The 18,344-nt window shown below is 42.8% G+C and overlaps 1 protein-coding gene across 7 annotated transcripts in view; it reads right to left on the minus strand.

The window, feature by feature from the left end:
- VILL (villin like) overlaps window positions 1-18,344 on the minus strand; it is an 87,538-nt gene that overhangs the window by 43,376 nt on the left and 25,818 nt on the right. For 2 of the 7 annotated variants that reach the window (XM_056519686.1, XM_056519688.1), the window contains exons 2-4: window positions 12,921-12,990; window positions 9,552-9,626; window positions 196-392 (exon numbers count right to left, since the gene is read on the minus strand). In XM_056519686.1, coding sequence (XP_056375661.1) covers window positions 196-392; window positions 9,552-9,626; window positions 12,921-12,983 — 335 coding nt within the window. In that variant the 5' untranslated portion in view covers window positions 12,984-12,990. Of the gene's footprint in view, window positions 1-195; window positions 393-7,834; window positions 7,985-9,551; window positions 9,627-11,225; window positions 11,286-11,607; window positions 11,634-12,293; window positions 12,316-12,920; window positions 12,991-13,116; window positions 13,141-18,344 lie in introns of those variants that run through there. The other 5 variants (XM_056519687.1, XM_056519691.1, XM_056519690.1 and 2 more) reach the window with 5 other exon arrangements.

An 18,344-nucleotide genomic window follows, 5' to 3' on the forward strand; every position in this document is an offset into this window, starting at 1 on the left:
TATCATATGCCAAATATAGTGCCCAAATGTGGTGGGAACTAACTTGACACCTACAATAAATAGGTTATACAGGAGGTTATACAGGAGCCATAAAATCATACCAATTGCATCATATGATAGACATTTGCAATACAAAAATTCAGACCTATTATTAAGGGCCACAGGATCAGGTATCAGAGTATAAGTCCCACTTACATAACACCGTTCTTGAAGTAACTTTTAAAGGTTGCAGATTCATGCCCCTGCACCTCTCTGTGTTGTATCGGGCTTCCTCCTAGAGCCTCGTCCATCTGGGTTGTGTACATTGCAGCAGCTCCTTGTTCATCTTGGGTAGAGTCCTTCCCTATCCAGTAGTGGAGGTCACTAGACATGCCACTGGAGGACTGCCTGATCTGTGGAAGAGGAGGAAATTGAGCATTTCTACAATTCTTTCTACGATTAGTAAAATATAACCACATTCTAACCTTGGCTGAAAAAAGTTATCCTTTATGAAAATAGGGGCAAATATAAAATGTAGGTGCTTGCCTAGAAGACTCCAGCTGCAAGTTTATAGAAGCGCTGACCTACCTTAAGGAGTACTCTGGGATATAATTTTTTCCCCCCTATCCTAAGATTAAGGGGATAAGTGTCAGTTCACAAGTTTCCAAATGCTGGGACCCCCCCCCCCCCCCCCCCCAGTGATATCCCTAGCGGTGCCCCGGCTCTCTTCCTAAATGGGGCGTGTTGAGCATCTCGATAGGAGAGCCGGAGCACTGCCGGGGTGTTGGCAGTACATTCTACTGTCCAGTGGCATTCTACAGGCCACTGCAGCCTGTTTAGTGACGAGGAGCCAAGCACACATGGTCTTCCTCCTACTTTCCCACACTATTCTGAATCCGTTGCACAGAGCCTGATGGCCGGGCCTTCTGATAATTGCAGAGAGGAGCTTGAGGAAGCAGAAGATCTTGTGCATGCTGGGCCCCTTATTTTTAGTACACTGGCTGCCTGGAGCCACAGTTGTGTATATGTATATATATATATATATATATATATATATATATACACACACATAATGATGATTGGTTTGCTATGTATATGTAACCAACTTATCGATCAATCCATTAATGGATTATGAAAATAGTTGACAACTATTTTCATGATCTATTTGTTGTCAATTAATTGATTAGTTGTTCCAGCCCTAATGTAGGGTAAAACCTACTCACAGGTTACCTTTAAAGGGGTACTCCACTGGCCAGTGTTCGGAAAATTTAGTTACGAATGCTGTGTGCTCGCTGCAGTGTCTAATTGTTCCAAATGCTGCCCAGTGGAGTACCCCTTTAAAGGGGTATTCCAGGAATTTATTTTATTTGACTATGCTACAGGGGCTGTAAAGTTAGTGTAGTTCATAATATAGTGTCTGTACCTGTGTGTGATGGTTTTCTCACAATTCTTCTGTGATTTTCACCCCAATATTTATTTTTAACAGCATACAAAATGACTGTTGTCTCAGATTTTTCCCAGGTTGCAATGCGGCCGAGACCTGACTCACAAGTCAGCTGATGACAGGGAGCCTGTCTGCTTCAATGGGTGGAGCGATCGCTTGGTGGGAGAGAGATCAATCTGCAACTAATGCAACAGCTGTAGGCACCCTGATTGAAAACCACAGGTCTTTTAAATGGATGCAGCTCATTTATGTTTCAATGGGTGGGGTGGCTGATGTGTGGGAGGGAGGAAAATGGGATTATGGGATTTGTAGGCAAAAGAAGAAAACTCAAACAGGAAATATCAGTTCACAAACAGCTAGCCACAGTGTTATGGTAATCTCACAACATAGCCATTTAGCCCCAAGACAAGAACAGATCCTTCCTAAGCATGCCCATTACTGTCTGCCAGGTAATGTACTAAAATCACCTTATGGTGGATAACCCCTTAAGTTTTTGCATGAGGGTTCTCTGTTGTTATTGTAATACTGATACAGTGCAAAGGAAAGGTCATCAACCTTAAAGGGGTAGTCCAGTGGTGAAAAACTTATCCCCTATCCTAAGGATAGGGGATAAGTTTGAGATCGCGGGGGTCCGACCGCTGGGGCCCCCTGTGATCTCTCTGTACGGGGCCCCTGCTCTCCGCCGAGATAGCGGGTGTCGACCCCCGCATGAGACGGCGGCCGACACGCCCCCTCAATACATCTCAATGGCAGAGCCGGAGATTGCCGAAGTTGCTCACCACTGAGTCACCACTGGACTACTCCTTTAAGAAAATTAGGACATCAATTTGGGGAGCAGACTTCAGGATAGGTAAAATTCTTTTGCATCCTTCCTTATGGAAATAAAGAATTTTACCTATCCTGAATTCTGCGCCCCGAATTGATATCCTAATTTTCTTAAGGTTGATGACCTTTCCTTTGCTCTGAAGTTTACCGATTTTCGCCAAAAATTTGGATGGACCAGGAGGCTGCACTTCTCTATGATATGTCTGCATGTTATGCTCTTAGCATAACCCATTGATGATATGTCTGATATGTTATGCTCTTAGCATAACCCTTTGAGGTAAGGGTCCAACTTGTTGGCCCCCTTTTTCTCCTTTCTACTATTACCAATATATCCTGGGTTTATCAGCACGAGGTGCGCACCGGTATTTTTTCTTGTCTCCTTTAATACTGATACAGTGTGTTTCAGTCAAGTAAGGTGCTTTATTTAACATTGCTGTGAAATGAATTGCATCTGTTTCAGTCAGACGAAATATTTTGACAAAGTGGATTTTAGTCTAAGTGAATAGTTTTATTTAGTTAAGCGAGTGATGTCACTCTCTGGTAAGCTGCTACGACATCAGTGGGTTTCAGTAAGGTGAGCTATTGTGTGACATCACAACTTTTTTTGTCAAGTAAGCTGCTATATCATTATAAGGATTTCAATCAGATAGGCTGCTGTAACATCACAGGTGAGTTTAAAGGGGTACTCCGGCGCTAAGACATCTTATCCCCTATCCAAAGGATAGGGGATAAGATGCCTGATTGCGGGGGTCCCGCCGCTTGGGACCCCCGTGATCTTTCACGCAGCACCCCAGTTACAATCAGTCAGTCTGATTACTGTCGATCACGGGGGCCGGAGCATTGTGATGTCACGGCCCGCCCCGCCCCCTCAATGCAGGCCTATGGGAGGGGGCGTGACAGTTGTCACGCCCCCTCCCATAGGCTTGCATTGAGGGGGCGGAGCGTGAAATCACACCGGACCGTGACGTCACAATGCTCCGACCCCCGTGATCACCAGTAATCAGACCTGGAGCGAACATGCTCCGGGGACTGATTGTAACTGGGGTGCTGCGTGCAAGATCACGGTGGTCCCCAGCAGCGGGAGCCCCCTGATCAGGCATCTTATCCCCTATCCTTTGGATAGGGGATAAGATGTCTTAGCACCGGAGTACCCCTTTAAGACATGTTACCTGCTGTGACATCACAAGTGTTTTTCAGGTAGGTTAGTTATGATGACATAATATAGGTAGCTAAGCAGCTGTGACATCACAAGTGTTTTTCAGGTAGGTCAGTTGTGATGACATAATATAGGTAGATAAGCAGCTGTGACATCACAGGTGTATTTTCATCTGGTAAATCATTGTCACTTCACAAGTGGGTTTCAGACAGGTAACATGTTAGTTTATTCCAGGAAAGCTGCTGTTATATCATAAGAGCTCCTATGTCATCACAACTAGTGTCAGTCCAGCAAGCCCAGGGGTGGACACTGTAGGGGGGATTCCTCTCTGTAGAGGAAGAGAGGTGCAGTTGCCATAGCAACCAATCAGATCGCTTGTTTCACTTTTGAAGAGTCCTGTGAAAAATGAAAGAAGCAATCTGATTGGTTGCTATGGGCAACAGCACCACTCTTCCTCCACGCAGGTTTTGATAAATCTCCCCCTGTATGTTCCATTAAGTTCTAAGCTGTAAATCAAGTGGCCCATAAACTGGTCTTGTACAAAGGCTACTGTTGTGTCCTTCCTGGAACCTTGTTTATTTCCCATTAAATGAGACATATTTTGTACTTTTCATGTTATTTCAGTGACAGGTGTTCTTCATGCTGCAGGTATATAACAAAGGAGCTCTACAATATTTGCCGAAACTGTGTGTTTCGTTCGGTGCAGCGTTTGTTTAAGGCATGTCAGGATTCCTCTTAATCCTTTCAGGATCCTTTTTCACCATTAGTAAATATGCACATTCTGTCCTTCCCTTCACCCTTATTATTTCATCATCTGTAGGAGATCGCATGTACAACACCAATACACACACATTGGGAGATAGATTTTTTACCATTAAATAAAGTTTGTTTTTCAGCTATATGTAAATAAAGTTTAAAGGGTTTGTATGTCATTAGAAAGCGATAAAAAGGAGGTGTGCTTTTCTTTCCCAGAAACAGCACTCCTCTTGTTTGCGATGTGTTTGCAGTATTGCAGCATTCAGCATAATCGGGATTAACTTGAAAAACCAGAAGAGATCGTACAAAAGTCGGTAGAACTAATCTTTATTTACTGTAACTGTAATTCACAAATTGCTACCCTGTCATGATGAGCTTAAAGCGCAACTGTCATGACATTTTGGTGCAATAACCTGCACACAGCCTTTGTACTGTGTGCAGGTGGTGGTTATAGCAGTGTTTTTACCTGAAATTTGGCAGCATTCATGACTGCAAAAAAGGCTTTTATTCAAAGCCACTGACGGTCAGATAGACGTGGCGTGAGGTACGCGATGCCCCGCCGCCACGCCCTCCCCCACGCCTACCCCCACGCCTACCCCGTATGTCCGCGCTGGGACCTCTGTGTGATTGACACACAGGTCCCAGCGCATGTGCCCTTTAGCTAATCTAACCTGCGTGCTGCTGTGTGTCATCCAGCAAGCGCTCGCTCCCGCCGCCGTCTTCCTCCTCAGTGCGTCTGCGCAGAGCAGCGCGCAATCAGGTTAGCTCTCGATATTAGGTGCAGAGAGGAAGCGCGCTGCTCTGCACCTAGCAGGAGGAAGACGTCGGCGCGAGCGAGCGCTTGCTGGATGACACACAGCAGCGCGCAGGTTAGATTAGCTGAAGGAAGCATGCGCTGGGACCTGTGTGTCAATCACACAGAGGTCCCAGCGCGGACATACGGGGTAGGCGTGGGGGTAGGCGTGGGGGTGGGCGTGGCGGCGGCGGGGCATCGCGTACCTCGCGCCACGCCTATCCGACCGTCAGTGGCTTTGAATAAAACCTTTTTTGCAGTCATGAGAATTTCAGGTAAAAACATTGCTATAACCACCACCTGCACACAGTACAAAGGCTGTGTGCAGGTTATTGCAGCAAAATGTCATGACAGTTGCGCTTTAAAGTGGTACTCCCACCTCAGCAGAATAGGGGACAACATGCTGATTGGTGGGGGTCCCAGTAGTCAGACCCTCACCAATTTGTGGAATGGGGGTGAAATGTCCCTCAGGATAAATAAAGCACAATGCTCATGCACTGCCAGTGCTCCATTCATTGTCTATGGTATTTCTGGACACTGCTGAGCACCAAACCAGCCAATGCTCAGAAGCACCACAAAGAATGAATGGAGAACTGGCCACGCATGAGTGCTGCGCTGTTTATTTCAGGGACAATTCCCGTTCTCTGGATAAGCGTGGTCCCAGTGCTCATATTCTATTGATCAGCATGTTATAACATGCTGAGATGGGAATACCTTTTAAAGACATTGGCCGGCATTTGTCATTGTAGGTGTAAGTGAAACATTTTTCTATACCTTTTTTTGTGTGCTGGTAATGTGTAGGAGCACCAAATTTATTAATGGTCGCAGAGCATTTTGTGCAGGTAAACATTTTCTGAAATTTCTCTCTTCACATACACCAAAATGCTAATCTAAGTCTGGGCTGGTGTAGTTTTTGAGACTAGTGGCTTTGTGCCTTTTTTGCGCCTTTTCACAAAAAAGCGCAGTTCATAAAACCCTTCCATATCATGTATATTGCCAAAATTAGTGGATTGCAACTCAAAATCAGCAGAAACGTGTAAACCAAAAGGCACAAAAAAGGCGCAAATAAACCCTGCTTTTGCCTTTTTTGCGCCTTTTTTAGACACAAAAAACAGTCTAAAGACAATGATAAATGTCGGCCATTAACACTGTGCTTTCCATGTAATTGAGTATAATATATAAAGACTGTACATCTATCTGATATATCCGAATCCAAAACATTTTTTGAAAGATCAAAAAAGATCTAAGAAAGGTAAAAACCAGCTGTAAGGACTTTGTTGACCACTAGGTGGTGATATGGTGGCATTACTCCATAGGATTTGTAATGAAGTTAGATTGGTGGGGATATGACTGCTGGTACCCCCACTGATTCCTCTAATATAGTGGGCTGCTAATAGGAGGATGTATGAAGCAGTGGTTATATACAAGTCTATGGGAGAAGGAGAAACAGCTGAGTGGAAAGGATGACTTTAACCATTGTTTTCTTTCTACTAACAATGGTAGGTGCCACCATATTATTTGTACTTGAAATAGAACTTTAATTATCTATCCTTAAAATTGCTAATAAAGTCTAGACAGTGATGGGGAAACCCTTGTTGACCACATGAATAAGGATGTCATGCTCACTATATTCAGAGCAGTACTAGAGAGAAGAAACTTATAAAATGGAGGCATTACAGTCATGCCATATGCTCCACTGTAGTCTACAGTAGACATGGAAAGAATAAGTGAGCAACATCAGCCCATTTTGTAACTCCCTTATACGCTGGATGTCATATATCTGGATTTTTCGAAAGCATTTGATACGGTGACACATAAAAGATTGGTGCATAAAATGAGAATGCTTGGACTGGGGGAAAATGTGTGTAAGTGGGTAAGAAACTGGCTCAGTGATAGGAAACAGAGGGTGGTTATTAATGGTACTTATTCTGATTGGGTGACTGTTACTAGTGGGGTACCACAGGGGTCAGTCTTGGGTCCTGTTCTATTTAATATATTTATTAATGACCTTGTAGAGGGGTTGAATAGTAAAGTAGCAATCTTTGCAGATGATACTAAACTCTGTAAAGCGGTAAACACTATAGAGGACAGGGCACTGTTACAAATGGATCTGGATACTTTGGAAGTTTGGGCTGGGAAGTGGCAGATGAGGTTCAACACTGATAAATGTAAGGTAATGCACATGGGGAAGAAAAATCCTGGCTGGGATTATGTATTAAATGGGAGAACACTTGGGACGACTGACAGAAAAGGACTCAGGAATCGTAGTTAATAGTAAATTTAGCTGTAGTGACCAGTGTCGGGCAGCTGCTGCCAAGGCAAATAAAATCATGGGGTGCATCAATAGGGGCATAGATGCCCACGACAAGGAAATAATTCTACCGCTGTACAAAACACTAGTCAGACCACACATAGAATACTGTGTACAGTACTGGGCACCAGTGTACAAGAAAGTATTGGGGTTATTTAGTTTAGAAAAAAGAAGGCTTAGGGGAGAACAAATAACTATGTATAAATATATCAGGGGGCCATACAGAGATCTCTCCCATGATCTATTTATACCCAGGACTGTATCCATAACAAGGGGGCATCCTCTACGTTTAGAGGAAAGAAGGTTTCTACACCAGCACAGACGGGGGGTTCTTATGAGACTGTGGAATTCTCTGCCAGAGGAGGTGGTTATGGTGAACTCTGTAAAAGAATTTAAAAGGGGTCTGAATGCATTTATGGAGAATAATAACATAACAGGTTATGGATTCTAGATCTATATGGACAGAAGGTTGATCCAGGGATCTATTCTGATTTCCATATTTGGAGTCGGGAAGGAATTTTTACCTCTATTATGAGTTTTTCATTTTCATTTTTCATTTTTTCATTTTACCTCTATTATGAGTTTTCCATTCCTCTGGATCAACTTCGTAGGGACTCATTAAAGTTATAGGTTGGACTTGATGGACTCTGGTCTTTTTTTCAACCTTATGAACTATGTTACTAAGGAGTGCAAGTGCACCTTCGAGCTGAGCATCTCTCCATAGTGGCTGTTTTCATGGAAACCTGTCAGTGACATTGTAGTGACATCAAGGACCTCCAACGGTCACATGAAGAAGAAAAAGACACAATCTGCATCCTCCGTACATTATTCCACTTGCATAATACTGTTAATAGTGATTTATAGCCACAACCTTACCTACACAGTGAAACAGAGCAGGACGCAGACAGGGCAATACATTGTGTAGTGCTGGGTATCTGTATCTGAGCTCCCATTTACTTCAATGAGAGCTGAGCTGCAGTACCTCAACATGGCCACTACACAGTGTAGGGAGCTGTCTGCTTCTGACTCTGCTTTATCGTGTATGCAGGCACCATGACTCTGGCAAACAGCTAATCGGCAGAGGGCCAGGTGTCAGGCCCCCTACAATCAGATATTGATAAAAGAAGGTCCCATAAAACTTCTTTAAAGCCAATTAATTGCTCCCGTACTTGTGAATAAAACAAAGATTTGTCGAAATTAAATAATGTGCCATCCCAAAAGGTGAAAAATGTTCTATGGACGTTCAGGCATCTGAAAATCTCAAAAGAGTTACAAAACTAAGTTTTAAGAAACTGGTTGGTTCTGCCAGTTGCATTTAATGGGTACTCTGCCCTGAGACATCTTATCCCCTATCCAAAGGATAGGGGATAAGATGTCTGATCACCAGGTCCAACCGCTAGGGACCCCAGTGATCTCGGCTGCGGCACGCCAGACATCCAGTGCATGGAGCGAACTTCGCGCCGTGCCGGATGACTGGCGATGCGGGGCGGAGGCTCATGAACTCACGGTCATGCTCCCTTAATGCAAGTCTATGGGAGGGGGCGTGACGGAGGCTCGTGAAATCACAGTCATGCTCCCTTAATGCAAGTCTATGGGAGGGGGCGTGATGACCTTCACGCCCCCTCCCATAGACTTGCATTGAGGGGTGTGGCCGTGACATCACGAGCGGGGCACAGCCGTGACATCATGAGTCTCCGACGCTGCACCCAACGCTTTAAGCGAACGCCAGGTGCAGCAGAGAGATCGCGGCGGGACCCCCACGATCAAACATCTTATCCCCTATCTAGGGGCGGAGAACCCTTTTAACTTTTGACATAATTCCCAGACACGTAAAATTTTTAGATTGCAGCATGTCTCCCTCCTTTGGGTCCGCTGTGGTCGTGAGTTACTGCTAGATGTAGTTCAGGGCAGAGTATGTCTCACTTCCCGGCTGTCACTATAAATAGGGATTGTCTTTATGATACAACCTCATTCATGTTTTCACTTTAATTTCGGAATAAAACTTGGGAAACACATAAGTCTATATTTATGCATTTCTGAATATTGTTGCCTGGGGCTTCGTTTGCTTCGATTGGAATAGTATGGCAGCTGTGTGGGTTTGGGAGTTTCCATGTGTAAATCCCACACATGATAAAACACCTGTCTCCTGTGCAGATAGCCTGAAGGTGTCTGCTGAATGTTTTTGTTAGTTTTTCTACTTCAATAAAGCTGTGACGTTAACATGGCATTCATATATACATAACACTCCTATGAAATGCTGTTTATTGTCATTATGATGTATACTTACAAATAGAATAATGTAGCAGTCACCTTCAAAGAAGCTCCCATAGGCTTTTTCGGGAAGGGGAACCATTTGCATTTTCTGCAAAAGAGACCAGTCATACACGTAAATACAATGCAATGTCTGTAATAAATACTAGAGACAATAGCAAACTAATGGCAGATACTTTAATATTGTGGGGGTTTTCTGCTGAATACAAATGGTGTTGTCTTCCGAAACAACTACATGGAAGTCGAAAAACTATGAAACCTTGTCAAAGACATCATTTGCTTCAGTGCAGAATCTGTAACGCATCCCCAATTTACCATTTCTTATGCTGGTGTTGTCTTATGTAACAGAAAAGCCTTTGGACCCCCTCATGCATAAGGGTGCAACTGCTACCCCTGCGACCCCTACAGCTACGCCCCTTACCTATGATGACAACACAATATGCCACACGGAATCCCCAGATCTGCTGCAGGCTTGTTGAACCATCAGGTAACAGTGCAATAAAATATTTTTTTGTATAATATTAATATTTTACATAATTGTGAGTTTCATTAACCTTGTTAGAATATGTATCAATTTCTAGGGAAAATGAGTAAAGCATCAATCTATTGCCACTACTGATGTGATTCCATATTTCTAACATGTATATCAGTTTCTTTTTTCGTAAAAGAAGGGGAATGGCAAAGCCAAGGGACAACAAGGGTGCAACATTTCGACAGATAGATATACAGTCTCTATGTGCAGTTTGTAGACAGGTGAACTATATTACTTTTTGCCTTGGGCACCAAGAGACTAGAAACTTCTATGAATATTGCAACATAAGTATCAGAATGTTAGACCAGTTGTGTTTTCCCAAAAAATATGGCAACAGCGAGCTGGAACAATTGTTCAGACTTTCTGTCAAGTTGTAACACATTTGCTAAATGCCACATAAAATTTAAATTACTGAATGTAAAAGATACAGACATTTCCCAACGCTAACTAATGTGTCAAACAAATGATGCTGTAGAAAGGCTCACAACAGATATTTGTTATTGTGTAAAAATACATTTCAGGATATCTTCAGTATAAAAGCAAAATCAACTGCAATGGTTAAAGGGGTATTCTGAGCAAAAACATTCTATCCCCTATCCAATGGAATCTGGCGCACAACCCCACAAAACATGTCAGGTTTGCAATAGTAATTGTGGGCCATTGTGTATGAATAATGTGTAATGACTCCATTTCGAATACTGGAAGATTAGTTCTATAGAATGAAATGCAAGAATCTGTGAACACAACACACGAGATCTTTACAGTCTATCTATGTATCCGACTGCCTATCTTTGAGACAATCATTTCAGAATACGCCAGGTGTCTACAAAGATAATAATGGAACTATGACAGTCTCCTCTCCATAAAGGCCGTATAAACAGAGATGTGCAGCCTGATACAGGATAATAGCCTTTCCTTTCAGCTGGCTGTATCCACACGCTGTTGACACATCAATGTAAATTCCCATTGTGTATATCATAAAACACTCTTTCATTCCTATTCCAAGAGTTATATAAAGCAGGAGTCCATGGTGCCCTATGACATTCATGAAACTCAAGACATAAAAAAAAGTCTTTATAAAATGATAATGTAACTTTTCTAGGTATAGACATTAACAGAAGAAAGAATCTAAAGACATTAGGGGAGATTTATCAAAACCTGTCCAGAGGAAAAGTTGCCCAGTTGCCCATAGCAACCAATCAGATCGCTTCTTTCATTTTTAACAAGGCCTCTGCAAAAGGAAAGAAGTGATCTGATTGGTTGCTATGGGCAACTGGGCAACTTTTCCTCTGAACAGGTTTTGATAATTCTCCCCCATTGGGAACAAATGTCTGTGACAACCTTCCTCTTTACCCATTATCCATCCTACTGTATCTATGAGGTTTTTAGAGTTGCGTCTATTTTATATTTACAGAGAAATATAAAATAGATCTTAGGTTTATCTATGTATCAATTGTCCTAAACTTTCATTTAGACAAAAAATGTAATGTGCTTTAAAACATAAATTTTTCTTAGGCCATAGCAGTGTAAATCTGTATACATTATGGGGGAGATTTATCAAAACCTGTCCAGAGGAAATGTTGCTGAGTTACCCATAGCAACCAATCAGATCGCTTCTTTTATTTTTCAGAGGTCTTTTCAAAAATGAAAGAAGCGATCTGATTGGTTGCTATGGGCAACTCGGCAAAGTTTTCTCTACACAGGTTTTGATAAATCTCCCCCTAAGAGATTTTATCTAGGCCATCGTGATAAGAACTGTTGCCAGATATCCTGAATGGTCAGGTCCACATTGCACAGCTAAGCTTAGAAGTACTGTCAGTATGCAATGTTGCTATTTGTCAACATCATATTCAGACACATGGCACAAGCAGACACGCAAAACTGGGTAGATTCAGGCCCACTTTGCTTCAAAGGCTCATGGGAATCTGGATAAAGATGGACAATGCTTGTTAAGCTGTCTTTGACCCTGGTACTCTATCACTTAAAGACCTGCATAAACCTAGAGCAGACCCTAAAGGGTTTTTTAGGGACAAACATTGACCCGAGAGGACCTGTGGCTTCCCTAGACATTATGATTTTTTTAAATACTCCCTGATAACTTAGGATGCCCTGAGTGAAGGGGTGTTCTTATTTTATTGATTCACTCCCCCCCATTCCTGAGAGATATGGCGATTTTGTACCCCATCGGTCAGTGAATCCGTTAGATTGTGTGTCCTTCATTTTCACCTAAGGGGTGTATACTGCTGCTCCTGTGTCTCCCTTTTTATCACTGTTATCTGTATCTCCCTTTTTATCACTCCCTTTTTATGCTGTGCTATGCGTCTTGTCATGTCTTCTATGAACCAGCCTCCAGGTATGGTAACTGTGTGAGGTGGAGGGATTCCTGGAGCAGACACTGGGCAGGAGCGTGTTCATCACAGACATGGTGTTATCTGCACACTTTGCTTGGAGAGCCAGAAAGCAGTGCTTTCCCAGGTGCCACTGTCCTGGGGAGTGCCAGCAGACTCGGACTGACAGTCAGTAGGCGGGCTACACCGGGTCACCAGCTGTGTGGTGGTGGCCCTGCAGCGTTTCACCCCCCCAAAAAAATATATATAGATCTGTAACAGAACTATTATGTGACATTATACCCTATAGGCATGCCATACCTGTCCCCTGTAAGTTTCATGAGGTCCAACAGAAGCCAATGGATGTCATCACACAATGGCAGCTAACAATAGGCCAACTGCTTCTGGTACTTGGACAACTTTTTATCTAGGATTATGAGGAAGTCAACACAGAAACAACTACAAAGTTGACTAATAATTCTGCTAAAAATATCCTTCTGAATAACGTAACATAAGAGTTTCTTACCTCGATGGACCATATTTGCAAGCCGGGCTTCCTACTTATGTTAGCAAGTGGTTGTTTGCTCATTTTGTAACTGAAAGACAAGATTTAAGAAATGTTACAATGATACATTATTGATAGGGAACATGACATTTTACGCTGCATACATTTTTTATTTGAATATGAAAACTTATTATAAAAGAAAAAACATTATCCAAACCAATGGCTGTGGAGTAATGGCTGTGGGCCCCCTGTATGTGGCTCCCCAATTGGTGGCAGTTGCAGACATAGCAGATATTTTTGTGCACTAGTGGTAACCAGGAAGTCAGAAAAGTGTCCACCTGATGTATGGCCTATAAGCCTCCACAGATCGAGTTTGGAGTCTCCACATGGAGACACTTTAACCCCTCAGTGCCTCAAAAAAGACCTCTCTACCAACCAACACTCTGTACTGATAAGGGGAAGAACATTGGAACAGATATCTACAGATGGGCAAATCATCCTTTTGGACTAGATTCTGGCTTAGCTTATATCAGTAATCATGAGTTAAAACTTTAAGAAGTCAGGGATATTCCAGGATTTTTTTCCTTCAGCCTTTAAGTCTATGATTCCAAGTTATAATACTGTGTAATATGCTTCTATTACCTCCATACGCTGCTTTACCCTGTTATATGCACATGACCCACTCCTGGAAATGCTGTAGTGCCAGCCTTTTATTTTATTATTGTCTATGACCTTGCCCAACATTCCATGCTATTAGAAACAGCACCCTGATTTACTACTGTAAACCTGAAATGTTTTGCGCCAGAATTGGAAAAAAAAACAACTAACTCTCCATTTTACTGAGAAAACCCCAAAAGGGGCGTGGCTGCCAGGAAAAGTGGGCATGGCCGCCGAAAAGGGGCATGTCCCCGACATTTTCACAAGAACCTAACATATTCACAAAGGTTTCCACAGAAAATGTGGTGGATTTGAGCTGAGCAAAACCCTACAGATCAGAGCATGTGTAAAAAAAAGCAAAATATAGGGAAACCTTAGTAAATACTGTGGAAAATATTGCAGAGAATTAAAACCCACAAAAGAAAACTCCACTCCACTCTAAGTAAATCCGGGCTCGTATGTAATAAGTCACATGGTCTCCAGGGGGTGTGGCTATAGCATTGCTAACCAACCACCAGCTGCAACATAGCCACACCTGCTGGAGACCATGTGACTTATGACATATTGTCTCTAGCCACAGGGAATGCTAGGAAAGGTCAGAGACAACAGTAAAATAAAAATACTTGCACTACAGCAATTCATGGTGTGGGTCCCTAGCATGAAAATGGGACAAATCATCGCACAGAGGTAATAGAAGCATATTACACAGTATTATAACTTGGCATGGTCTCAAAGGCTTAAGAAAAAAAAATGCTGTAATTCCTTCCTTTTTTTTTTTTTTTAGTTTAAATCAACTGGCGCCAGAAAGTTATACATATTTGTAAATTACTTCTATTTAAAAATCTTAATCCTTCCAGTACTTATCAGATGCTAAATACTACAGCGGAAGTTGTATAGTTCTTTTCTGTCTGGCCACAGTGCTCTCTGCTGACACCTCTGTTCATGTCAGGAACTGTCCAGAGTAGGAGCAAATCCCCATAGCAAACCTACCCTGCTCTGGACAGTTCCTGACATGGACAGAGGTGTCAACAAAGAGCACTGTGGTCAGACAGAAAAGAAAAATTCTAAAAGAAAAGAACTTCCTCTGGAGTATACAGCATCTGGTAAGCACTGGAAGGATTAAAATTTTAAATAGAAGTAATTTACAAATCTTTTTTAAATTTTTATATTTTTTATCTTAATCTCGTACAAATTACCGTTTACATAACATTTGTTTCATTATACATAACATACAACTATGCTATGTAATTTACAAATCTATTTAACTTTCTGGCATCAGTTAAAGGCCGCGGTATGACACTTATCCCCTATCCACAGGATAGGGGATAAGTGTTTGATTGCGGGGGGTTCGACCCCTGGGACCCCCGGAGATCTCCCTAACGGGGCGCCGCCATTAGCGCTCATGGTGAGCGCTAAGGCGCGTAGCGTTGACCTAGAGGTCGACGGTGACGCCCCGTCTCCTACCCGTCTCCATACAGTTCTATGGGGGAGGCACGAACGCTGCCTCCCCGCCTCTCCCATAGAGATGTATGGAGGAGGAGTGCCGGCTGCAACGTCATGCTGCGGCTGGCACGCCCCCTGCACGGGACAGCCGCGGCCCCGTACAGGAGATCACAGGGGGTCCCAGCGGTCAGACCCCTCGCGATCAAACACTTATCCCCTATCCTGTGGATAGGGGATAAGTGTTAATCACGCTGCAGATGTCCTTTAATGAAAAAAAATTTGCGTTGACCTTCAGGAAAGCTCTCTCCAAGAGGTGGCACTAGAGAGCCCCACTATTTTCCTTCTGGAGAAGAGCTAGTTTGCATATTTTTCCCAGTCCAGCATTACACCGCCATTAAGTGTACATTAACCAACTTGGCAGTCTCCTTAACCCCTTAAGAACTCAGCCCATTTTGGCCTTAAGGACTCAGACAATTAAATTTTTACGTTTTCATTTTTTCCTCCTCGCTTTCTAAAAATCATAACTCTTTTATATTTTCATCCACAGACTAGTATGAGGGCTTGTTTTTTGCGCAACCAGTTGTCCTTTGTAATGACATAACTCATTATATCATAAAATGTATGGCGCAACCAAAAAACACTATTTTTGTGGGGAAATTAAAACGAAAAACGCAATTTTGCTAATTTTGGAAGGTTTCGTTTTCACGCTGTACAATTTATGGTAAAAATGACGTGTGTTCTTTATTCTGAGGGTCAATACGATTAAAATGATACCCATTATTACATACTTTTCTATTATTGTTGCGCTTAAAAAAAATCACAAACTTTTTAACCAAATTAGGGTGGGTTCACACTACTTTTTCTCCCATACGGGAGCGCATACGGCAGGGGGAGCTAAAACCTCGCGCTCCCGATGCCTTCGTATGCGCTCCCGTATGTCATTCATTTTAATGAGCCGACCGGAATGAAACGTTCGGTTCGGTCGGCTCATTTTTGCGCCGTATGCGCTTTTACAACCGGACCTAAAACTGTGGTCAACCACGGTTTGAGGTCCGGTTGTAAAAGCGCATACGGCGCAAAAATTAGCCGACCGGACCGAACGTTTCACTCTGGCCGGCTCATTGAAATTAATGACATACGGGAGCGCATAGAAAGGTATACGGGAGCGCAAGGTTTTAGCTCCCCCCTGCCATATGCGCTCCCGTATGGGAGAAAACGTAGTGTGAACCCAGCCTTAGTACGTTTATAATCCCTTTATTTTGATGACCTCTAACTTTTTTATTTTTCCGTATAAGCGGCGGTAAGAGGGCTCATTTTTTGCGCATGATCTGTACTTTTTATTGATACCACATTTGCATATGAAAAATGTTTAATAAATTTTTTAGAATTTTTTTTAAATAAAATGTATGAAAAAAGTAGCAATTTTGGATTTTCTTTTTCCGTTCACGCCATTTTCCATTCACGCCATTCACCGTACGGGATCATTAACATTTTATTTTAATAGTTCGGACATTTACGCACGCGGCGATACCAAATATGTCTATAAAAAATTTTTTTTACGCTTTTTGGGGGTAAAATAGGAAAAAATGGACGTTTTACTTTTTTATTGGGGGAGGGGATGTTTCATTTTTTTTACTTTAACTTTTACATTGTTTTACATTTTTTTTTACACTTGAATAGTCCCCATAGGGGACTATTCATAGCAATACCATGATTGCTAATACTGATCTGTTCTATGTATAGGACATAGAACAGATCAGTGTTATCGGCGATCTTCTGCTCTGGTCTGCTCGATCTCAGACCAGAGCAGGAGACGCCGGGAGCCGGACGGAGGAAGGTGAGGGGACCTCCGTGCGGCGTTCTGAATGATCGTATCCCCGCAGCAGCGCTGCGGGCGATCCGATCATTCATTCAAATCGCGCAATGCCGCAGATACCGGGATCTGTATTGATCCCGGCACCTGAGGGGTTAATGGCGGACGCCCGCGAGATCGCGGTCGTCGGCCATTGCCGGCGGGTCCCTGGCTGCGATCAGCAGCCGGGATCAGCCGCGCATGACACGGGCATCGCTCCGATGCCCGCGGTTATGCACAGGACGTAAATGTACGTCCTATTGCGTTAAGTACCACCGCACCAGGACGTACATTTACGTCCTGCGTCCTTAAGGGGTTAAGGAGACACATTACCCCATCAGTCCCACTAACATTTAACACTTGATAAAGAGTCAAGAACCTAGTTCCATGGGGAGGTAATGGTGCAGCCAATAGCAGGGTTACCCTCACAGAGGCAAAACCATATGTAAATACATGCTTGTTATACTGTAGTGCCACTGTATTTGAACTGCAAATGCAAAAAGACGTGTTTCGGATCACTTAATACCAAAGTTCAATTCAGTGCTCAATATTATTATACTGCAAATAACATAGCTACAGTGACATGTAATGTGAGATAAACTGTAACATTTTACTGTAGGTATCATATACAGTGATCCCTCAACTTACAATGGCCTCAACATACAATAGTTTCAACATACAATGGTCTTTTCTGGACCATTGTAACTTAAAACCAGACTCAACATACAATATACAGACAGTCCAGATCTGTGAAACGTGTCAATGAACTGACCAATCAGAATGGGCATTTACTGGTAAAACTCCTGTATTACTGAAGCGTATGCACTGACTGGTGTCTGGTAGCGCCTCCCTACAGTACAGGGAGGTATTACATGTTCTGTACTCTTTACCTGTACCAGGATTAGCTGCTCTTTTAGATACCTGGTGAGGGCGGCTCCATGTTACTGTGTGTACTGTACTGTACCCCGAAGAAGCTCCTGTCCTCTACATAGACCAGTGCTTCCCAAGCAGGGTGCCCCCAGCTGTTGCAAAACTACAACTCCAAGCATGCCCGGACAGCCTTTGGCTGTCCGGGCATGCTGGGAGTTGTAGTTTTGCAACAGCTGGAGGCTCCCTGCTTGGGAAACACTGACATAGACAGTGATTTACAGCTCCCGGCAGATCTTTCTTACTTTTATATGTAAGGATTTGCTTTATCTGTATTAGTTATCTACTTATTTTTCTTTCATTCTCACTTTTTCCTATTTTTGGATGACATTTTGGTGCCTTCAGAACCAATTACCAGGTTTCCATAGAGTTATGGTCTCAACATACAATGGTTTCAACATACAATGGTCGTCCTGGAACCAATTAATATTGTAACTTGAGGGACCACTGTACTGTTAGTGCTTCGGTTTTACAAACCCATGGCCATTAGGGTTGAGTAATAATCTATTAGACCTTATTGTTGATACATTATGTGCTGACTGTACAATGATAGGAAAAAAAGATGC

The sequence above is a fragment of the Hyla sarda genome, chromosome 5 (assembly GCF_029499605.1).
Source record: "Hyla sarda isolate aHylSar1 chromosome 5, aHylSar1.hap1, whole genome shotgun sequence".
Classification (NCBI taxonomy): domain Eukaryota; kingdom Metazoa; phylum Chordata; class Amphibia; order Anura; family Hylidae; genus Hyla; species Hyla sarda.